This window comes from Xyrauchen texanus, chromosome 11 (assembly GCF_025860055.1).
Source record: "Xyrauchen texanus isolate HMW12.3.18 chromosome 11, RBS_HiC_50CHRs, whole genome shotgun sequence".
In the NCBI taxonomy this organism is placed as follows: domain Eukaryota; kingdom Metazoa; phylum Chordata; class Actinopteri; order Cypriniformes; family Catostomidae; genus Xyrauchen; species Xyrauchen texanus.
The window spans coordinates 3,216,180-3,226,577 of NC_068286.1; the positions used below are offsets into that span (position 1 = coordinate 3,216,180).

Here is a 10,398-nt window from a genome sequence, read left to right on the forward strand (position 1 = left end):
GTCTTGAGAAGGGTATAGCTGTAGATATTGCTCCAAAAAGGTTTGAGCTCCAAATCGGCAGCAAAGCAATGGGAAGCACCTTACCTATCCCAGGGTGAACATTACTGTGTAGCAGAGGCAAGTCATAGAAGCATATTTGGTTCAAATCCTCTGACAGCAATAACACAGATGATCAAGTATCAACGATTAATTCAAGCGGTTGCATGTTGATGTTTGTGCTCAGTTCAACAGTACAGACAACTTTATTAGAAATGGGCTGAATTTAGTAAGTTTTGACACTTCTATCCTTGGAATAATATATTGGAATAATATATTGATGTGATTATTCATATAATGAGGTTTGGGGCATACAAATTACGGGAGTTTCCCAGGAGAAATAACAAAATGGGAGGGGGGGCGGGAGATGGGTGTGAAATATGGTAGACTCCAACATGTGGTCTGTCCAACCTTAACCACCACTGGGTTGCTAATTGAGTTATTTTTAACCCAGCCAATTTTATAGACTAGTTCATCTCAAAATATAATTTCATAAAATCATCCTGCATGATGGAGCACCATGTCACAAGGCAAGATTGATAATGTAGTGGCTCGGAGATCACTGCATTGAAATTTTGGATCCGTGGCCAGAAAACTCCCCGGATCTGAAGCCCATAGAGAACATATGGTCTGTCCTCAAAAGGCGAGTGGACAAGCAGAAGCCCACAAATTGTGATCAACTCCGAGCACTTATAAGGCAAGAATGGATCTCCATCAGTCAGGATTTGGCCCAGAAGATGATATCCAGCATGCCAGAGTGAATTGCAGAGGTGATGAAGAACAAGGGTTAACACTGTATATATTGACTCTTTGCATATATTGAATGTTTTTGCCAATAAAAGCCTTCAAAACTCATGAAATGTTTATCATTGTTTTCCAGTATACCATAGAAACATGTGAAAAAAAATGATCTACAAATACTGAAGCAGAAAACTTTACAAAGCACAACATTTATGTCACTACCAATAATTTTGGCCACAGCTGTACATTTCTAAGAGTTAATAACCCTATTTTATTTAGCTAACATCTGTGATTTCAATTTCCCAGATTCACACCCTGAGTGGAGGACTAAAAATACTTGAATTTTTTTTAAACCAAAGTACTGTTTATTAAAATCAGATTAAAATAAACAAATAGAAATCGGAGACAAATTTTAATAACCAAACTTTAAACATTTAAAAAAATAAAGCAAATGGTGAAACACACTTTAGGGCCTACATTAGTCCAGCATACATTGACCATCATGCTAAAAGACAAAAAGAGAATAAATCAGACTTGAGTTATTGAATATGTTGATAGAGGTGCAGAGAATGAATAAACTCTATGGATCATTATTGATCATTTAACACTGCTGTAGATCACTGAGTCCTCTTCAACAGTCTGCATATCTGATCTCCTAAAATATCAAAACACAACATGAGAGAAATGAATTAAAACACAGATAATCACGTGTGTGTTTAACTTGATTCTTCTCACCTGTCATTCTGGGTTTCATGTTCTTCTGTTCTTTTCTTCTCTTTGTGTTTGTGATGTTGGACCGTTGCATACTCAATCTCTGCAGTGTATTCAGGAGCTTTTCCAGCGGTCAGATTTCCTCTGAGTCTCTTGGGTTTAATACTGTCGTACTGAGCATCATTTTGATCCGATGTTTCACTTTCAGAAAGAGGAGCATCATGGACTGAAACTCTCTCTATCACATCCTGAAATCACATCAAGAGATCCACATACAGTTTGAGAACCACTGGTCTAAAGAGAGACTTCAATATTTAAGTTGTGGTAAAAAGAAGGTAATAATAGGTTATAATAATTGGAGATATGTTTTGTGGAATTGTGTAACACATAATATGAAACAGAGATGACTTCATTCCTGATGTTGTAAAGTGAGTTTTTTATTATTATTATTTTTACCTGATTTCCTGAGAGGTTTTCATTTTTAACACCTGCACGCTTTTTCCTGTTATAAGAACAGACATAAACTGCATAAGTGCACTGGAATAAAATAACAGGAAATGTCAAAAATGCTGTTTTCAAAGACACAAACTAATATAATACTTATACATTTTAAACAAAATGATGATGATGATGATGATGAATAATCCTCCACATCCCATCATGATCCCCAACACTACATGCCAACCAGATCTATATCGGACTGAAAGAGGAAGAACATGAAGATGACTTCTCAAACTGAAGAGAGATGTGAAGTTATATAGTTTGCATTCAACAACCCACTGGCGGGCCTGTAAATGTTACCAAAAAAAACTATGCGATGTAGGCAACTGCTGTGTGTTACATTGGTACACATGCCTCATATCTTTGGAAAGCTCCATTTCTTGATTTTCTATTGATATAAACCAGTTTAAGATACAATCACAACAGCAGGTACAATCTATATCTTTGTCAGACCACCAACCAACAAACAAACAATAACAAAATTTAGGCAACTCACCTATGAAGCCTCATAGTAGTCCACTGATCAATAACTTCCTGACAAAAACGGTGTTGTTACATTGTCAAATGTCCAAACGCTCAAATCAAGTCAAATGTTTAGTCCAAATCACATTATTACATCTATAAATACCCACAGACCCTTGTTGCATAATTTAAAAGCACCCTGCTGCAGTGCCTAATCTTTCACATATTCTCTGTCATAACTTCAGTTCAGATGTAAACTTTTCCTGTACCGGTATCAAACTGGATGCCACACTCTGACCTTTTGATTGACACCTCATTTGACCCAATAGGAGCTTCCATGTCCTATCCAAAGCCTTCAATAGCCAACCACAGTCTGTGTCAAATGTAAGTGCCTCCCCTTTCCTTTGTCTAAAGATCAAGCCAATTACAGCCAAGTGTGATGATGACTGATGATCGTATAGCCAATGAAATTCTGAAAACAATGATATTTGGCTTTAGTGTGAAGTATCAAGAATGTTTCTAAAAAGTGTGTGCGTAATGTTTACTTGCTAGCATGAGGTGATTTGTGCGTAAAAGCATAATAGTGTAATTTTGGAACTGTTTACACTTTTGGAGATTGAAATATGGTGAAACGGACCAGGAAAACAAGATTTTCGCTCCAGGATGTGATAGAAGAATGCATTCGGTGTGAAAATGATAAGTCTGGAGATTAAATTTCTGAACAAAATACGGATGATTTGTCATATGTTGATTCTAAGGCATAGGAAATGTTTATGGAGGGAGGAGACATTACTCTGGACGTAAGTGTTTTTTTTTACAACATATATTACTGTATATTCCACATAAATAAGCTTTAGTTTGAATAATGAATACACATTTTGTAATTACCTTTCGTCGTGTGTTACTACCCCAGTGAGAGTCTTGAACTGCTTGCGGGAGTTGTTTATATTTGTTTGTGCATGTGTGAGGTTTTAGATCGTTGTTTGTTTCAGATCTAGATCTATTGGCATGAGATATATATACAGTCAGGTCCATAAATATTGGCACATCGACACAATTCTAATCTTTTTGGCTCTATACACCACCACAATGGATTTGAAATTTGAAACAAACAAGATGTGCTTTAACTGCAGACTTTCAGCTTTAATTTGAGGGTATTTACATCCAAATCAGGTGAACGGTGTAGGAATTACAACAGTTTGTATATGTGCCTCCCACTTTTTAAGGGACCAAAAGTAATGGGACAATTGGCCGCTCAGCTGTTCCATGGCCAGGTGTGTGTTATTCCCTCATTATCCCATTTACAAGGAGCAGATAAAAGGTCCAGAGTTCATTTCAAGTGTGCTGTTTGCATTTGGAATCTGTTGCTGTCAACTCTCAATATGAGATCCAAAGAGCTGTCACTATCAGTGAAGCAAGCCATCATTAGGCTGAAAAATCAAATCAAACCCATCAGAGAGATAGCAAAAACATTAGGTGTGGCCAAATCAACTGTTTGGAACATTCTTAAAAAGAAAGAACGCACCGGTGAGCTCAGCAACACCAAAAGACCCGGAAGACCATGGAAAACAACTGTGGTGGATGAGCGAAGAATTCTTTCCCTGGTGAAGAAAACACCCTTCACAACAGTTGGCCAGATCAAGAACACTCTCCAGGAGGTGTATGTGTGTCAAAGCCAACAATCAAGAGAAGACTTCACCAGAGTGAATACAGAGGATTCACCACAAGATGTAAACCATTGGTGAGCCTCAAAAACAGGAAGGCCAGATTAGAGTTTGCCAAACAACATCTAAAAAAGCCTTCATAGTTCTGGAACAACATCCTATGGACAGATGAGACAAAGATCAACTTGTACCAGAGTGATGGGAAGAGAAGAGTATGGAGAAGGAAAGGAACTGCTCATGATCCAAAGCATACCACCTCATCAGTGAAGCATGGTGGTGGTAGTGTCATGGCGTGGGCATGTATGGCTGCCAATGGAACTGGTTCTCTTGTATTTATTGATGATGTGACTGCTGACAAAAGCAGCAGGATGAATTCTGAAGTGTTTCGGGCAATATTATCTGCTCATATTCAGCCAAATGCTTCAGAACTCATTGGACGGCGCTTCACAGTACAGATGGACAATGACCCGAAGCATACTGCGAAAGCAACCAAAGAGTTTTTTAAGGGAAAGAAGTGGAATGTTATGCAATGGCCAAGTCAATCACCTGACCTGAATCTGATTGAGCATGCATTTCACTTGCTGAAGACAAAACTGAAGGGAAAATGCCCCAAGAACAAGCAGGAACTGAAGACAGTTGCAGTAGAGGCCTGGCAGAGCATCTCCAGGGATGAAACCCAGCGTCTGGTGATATCTATGCGTTCCAGACTTCAGGCTGTAATTGACTGCAAAGGATTTGCAACCAAGTATTAAAAAGTGAAAGTTTGATTTATGATTGTTAATCTGTCCCATTACTTTTGGTCCGTTAAAAAGTGGGAGGCACATATACAAACTGTTGTAATTCCTACACCGTTCACCTGATTTGGATGTAAATACCCTCAAATTAAAGCTGAAAGTCTGCAGTTAAAGCACATCTTGTTCGTTTCATTTCAAATCCATTGTGGTGGTGTATAGGGCCAAAAAGATTAGAATTGTGTCGATGTCCCAATATTTATGGACCTGACTGTATGTTTTGCCAAAAGATGTTTTTGCCAAAGTATACAGTATTTACAGTAAATATACATATTTACATACTCTAAAAGAAAAACGATATATACACGCTGAATAAAAGAATAAAAGTTGTGTTTGTGTGTGTCTTGGTTTCTCACTGCTGTCCTTTGGGGGGAGGTGTGTGTGTGTGTGTGTGTGTGTGTGTGTGTGTGTGTGTGTGTGTGTGTGTGTGTGTCTCTTTGTTTCATTGTGTAAATTGCTGAGATGTGAGGAAGTAAGCTGTAAAAAGGTAGAATACAGAAAAGATGGAAAAGTTTTGTCTAGCTTTTTAAATACTTTGTGTAAAAATGTATGTAAATAGTTTGATGTGTATTTTTTTATATAAACACATTTTCCACCATAGCACTAGTTTTGACTCTTTTATATGCACAACGTTTAGTTTCAAGAAGGGAAAAGCACTTTAATGTGCTTATGCTTCAGTTACTCAGTTAATTCTGAATGCTGGGGAATAAACTTCAGAGTGTCACCTTTCAAAAGTGAACACAACCATGTATGTACTCCAAAATGTTCAAGAACAGCTTTAAATTTACTTTGGGTATGCCTTGATTAGGCGTTTTAGAATAATTTTACAGGATTGGGAAGAAGAAACAGGTGTGATCTAGTATGAATCAAATCTTTACCTGTCACTGATACAGCAGCTGATCTCTGAGATCCATGTTGATTCTGAGTCACACAGTAGAAGAATCCACTCTGTAGTGCACTGTAACTCTGTCCCGATCCAACAGATGAACTTTCATTCTCCTTAAACCAGGTGTAGTTCAGAACAGGTGGGTTTGAATCACTGCTGCAGGTCAGATTCACTGAATCACCCAAAACTATTTCACCAGATCCACTCATGGACACTGAGACATTCTTTGGAGAATCTACAAGTGAAATAATTGAAATGTTTCAGTCTATTACTGAAAGTCTTCAAGTTGAAGTTTTTACAGTATATTGATTTGCTTATTTTATTCTCAGTTTTAGAAATGGTCTGTGTATTTAGAGACACCTGAACAAAAGATTTACATTTATGATATTTCATGTGTATTTTTCAGATTCTCCAATAATACACTTGAAATTTTCTCACCATTGACCAGAGAAATGTGTTCCACAATCTAGTGATCTTCCTCACTGTATTCTATAACAGCATCCGAACTGAAATGAAGTCTTGTTAGAGACAGCGCAACGATGAGAAGAACAACACGCTTCTCTAATCAGCATAAATATACATAACACACATTTACAGGTGAAATATTCAGTTTACTGTTATTTTAAACTGTTTTATTGAAACTGTCCAGTATTGAACTGATTTTATAAGTATATTTTTAATAGAAAATGTTCTTGCTACGTCCGTATCTTTGGATTTATTTTTCCTCCGAGCTCATCACAGTGAATTCTTGGATTGTCTACACAGGGAAGGATTCATACGATGATATTTTAGGAGGCAGGGTGTTGAACAGCCTTCGTGTCGGGTGAGTGTCTATGATGTCTTAAAATGCTGACTCTGGAGAAACTCACTTGATTGTGGAACAGACACATGTAGTCTTGAACTCTGTATATGTACTTACATTTAACATTGAGATCAACATGAGGTGATGTGAGTTTGTGTCCGTGTACAGCACAGCTATATCTGCCTGCATCCTCTCTTCTGACTGACTGCAGGAGGAGTTTATTGTTTCTCTCAGTTAATGACTGTGTGTTTTTCCACCAGATGAATGTTGTTCTGTCAGACAGATTACAGGTGCTTTTACATGTCAGACTGACTGTATCTCCCTCTGTCACGCTCTCAGGAGACTCCACATGAAGATCTGACAACAACAACACTTGACATCTGGATATATTGTGGATGAAGATTTCTTTCCCAGAATATAATTGATCTTAAATGGAGATCATAAACCCAAATAAAAACAATCAAGACTGAATTGTGAAAAATGTTACCTGTGATATTAAGAGTCACTCCAGGATAACCAGTCCATCTTCCATCAGTTATATTAGTAATGAATCTGAAATAGTACTTGTGTGAATCCTTCTGTGTCACATCATTCAGTCTGATGGTGCAGTTCTGCTGTTTATCTCCCAGATACTGAATCCTCTGACTGTATTTAGTGTCATTGGACAGATCTGGAGGCTCTTCACCCTTTTTGCGAAATTCGCTAAACCAGAACTCTTTCTCGATCTTATATCCAGGAGGGTGTTTATAAGTGCAGGACATTATCACTGATGACCCCTTTAGTGCACAGACGTATTTAGAGCTGTAACTCACACCCCAATCATCATCACTATAAACCCCTGAAAAATAAGTTATCATTTGATTTATTAGTCAATACTATAAACTTTTAACACACATTTTAAACACTTATTGCACATGGACACTGTAATGATATTCATTGATTGTGCAGTTACTCAAGAAAGCCACTAGATGTCACTGTGTTTAGTGTTATGTGATGGATACTATGCAAGGAGTAACAAAGAATAACAACACAGGCAGAAGTGTTAATGAATAAACAGACGTTGAGATTGCATGAGAATTATCTTATATGAAACACTGAACAAAACATGGTACCAGGAGTGAAAAAAAAATACAGCTTGTTGTGAAAGCGTTATGATGGAAACCTTGAAACCACCAGTGAATTTGAAGCTCAGGGAAATGTTGACAGCAATTGATGCATTTTCAGGGAGCAATTTGACCTATACATGGCAGCCACTGGGATGAACATGACACCAGAAGCACATAAGGTTGCTTCACTACTGACGATTGCTGGTCCACAGGATATTGAAGTGTATAATACCTTCGTCATTGATGAGAACGAAAATAGAAACATGCTTGATGATGTACTAGCTAAATTCACTTCTCACTGCTCGCCTAAAAAGAATGAAACTTATGAAAGATATGTTTTCCGTTCGTGCATGCAGCAGCCGCATGAAATATTTGATATCTTCCTTACTGACCTGAGACTCAATGCGAAGACATGCAATTTTGACCAGCTAAATGATTCAATGATAAGGGATCAGACTGTTTTTGCCATTTGTGATGCAAAAGTCAGACAACGTTTATTAAGAGAAAGAGAGCTTACTTTGCAAGAGTCAATTCATATCTGTCAAGTCAGTTAGTTTGGCCAAATGCATGTTAAAACGTTTGGTGAGATGTGGCCAAAGAGCATGTCTGTAAGTACAGATGTCACAATCGTTGCAGTATCCTTCAAAGGAAAGCGACGCACGCCCAGAGCTGTAAAACAGAAGGATGACATTTATAGTTGCAAATGTTGTGGTACCGAACATCAGCCTAAGCAGTGTCCAGCTTTTGGAAAACAGTGTGCAAAGTGTAATGGTAAAAATCATTTTGCCAAACAATGGCAAATGGTTTTTCTAAAGGAAAATTGAGACAAAAAGAGCGATCTGTCCAGATGATAGATGAAACTGGCCTGAGTTTACACAAACATCCCTGGCATGTACTGGGTGGAGCCCCACCCCGACCTCGGCTACTCAGACCACATCTCTGTTATGTTAATCCCAGCATACAGACCGCTCATCAGGCACTCAAAACCGCTTCAGAAGCAGGTGAAAACCTGGCCAGCAGGAGCCATCTCTGCTCTTCAAGACTGTTTTGAAGTTACTGACTGGCACATGTTCAGGGAGGCTGCAAAATATGGCGACTCTACCAACTTAGAGGAATACACAGCATTAGTGATCTGCTACATCAGCAAGTGCATTGATGATGTCACTTTCTCCAAGACCATCACCACACGCAATAACTAAAAGCCGTGGATAACTACAGAGGTGCATGCACTGCTGAGGACCCGAGACTCCGCCTTCAGAGCAGGCGAAAATGCGGCCCTAAGAACAGTGAGGGCCAAAGCCCAGCAGCGTCTCTACTTTCTTCGAAGGCTGAGGAAAGCACATCTCCCACCCCCCATCCTCACTACATTCTATAGAGGGACTATTGAGAGCATCCTGAGCAGCTGCATCACTGCCTGGTTTGGGACTTGCACCGTTTCAGACCGCAAAGCCCTGCAGGGGATAGTGAGGACAGCTGAGAAGATCTTCAGGGTCTCTCTTCCCACCATCAAATACATTTACACAACATGCTGCATATGCAAATCAACCAACATTCTGGATGACCCCACACACCCCTCACACAAACTCTTCACCCTCCTGCTGTCTGGAAAGAGGTACAGTGTGATACATGTCAAAAATTCAGAAATAAGCAAACCAAAGAGCCGATGATGATACTGGACTTACCAACATCACCGGAGAAGGTTGGACTGGATCTTTTCCATCTCAAAGGCAATAATCATCTAGTGGTGATTGACTATTACTCAAATGACCCTGAATTGGCCTTACAAGTATGTCTACAAAGTGTGTAATAACACATGCAAAATCCATTTTTGCAAGACATGGCATACAGAAGATTGTCATCAGTGACAATGGCCCATGCTTCAGCAGCAAAGAGTGGCAAGAGTTTTCAGTGCAATATGACTTCAAGTATGTGACTTCTAGTCCAGAATATGCTCAGTCAAACGGTACGGCTGAGAAAGGAGTGTATATTCTCAAGCAAATTCTGAAAAAAGCTGCTGACAGTAAGTCTGATCTCTCCATTAGAGTGTGGTATGGCCCCAGCTGAAATGCTGATGAATCGGAAACGTCGTACTACACCGCCATCTTGTTCAAAACAAACAGGAAATGTGAAAATGAAGCAGAAACTCAAGCAACTGAAAGAAAAACTAAAGTTCTACTACGACAGGACTGCAAAGCATCTACAACCATTGGTGATGGATGACGTTGTCAGAATCACAAGTGATGAGAACTGGAGCACAAAAGACACAGTTATGCAAGAAGTAGCTCCAAAATCTTATACTGTGAAAACTGATGATGGACAAATCCTCAGACGAAATAGACGTGATCTTCTCAAGTCTGAAGAAGTGAAAGACTTGAATCAAAGCAATGCTGAGTCTGATTCAACGGCATTATTCACGACTGCAACACTGATTCACATACAGACAATCAAACATCAAACAATCACACATTTACACTTAGAAGATCTACAAGACACATTAAAAGACCTGATAGATTGAATCTGTAAGGAGTTGCTGAAGTATATCAATGTGAATGTTTATAGTTTATCATTTGTATTAACAGTATATAAAGAGTGCAAGTTAACATGTTATAAAATAATGCTGAGTTTACTTGTTTGTGTTTTCTTTAAAGAAAAGGGGATGTAATGATATTCATAGATTGTGTCTGTGACGTGATAAACA

The 10,398-nt window shown here is 38.7% G+C and overlaps 1 protein-coding gene across 1 annotated transcript in view; it reads right to left on the minus strand.

Annotated features, from left to right (window-relative positions):
• Window positions 1–1,374: 1,374 nt before the first annotated feature.
• Window positions 1,375–10,398, minus strand: part of LOC127652017 (B-cell receptor CD22-like) — a 68,780-nt gene continuing 59,756 nt past the window's right edge. Inside the window, exon 17 of the mRNA XM_052138081.1 lies at window positions 1,375–1,432. Within this exon, the coding sequence (XP_051994041.1) occupies window positions 1,375–1,432 (58 nt within the window). The remainder of the gene's footprint in view (window positions 1,433–10,398) is intronic.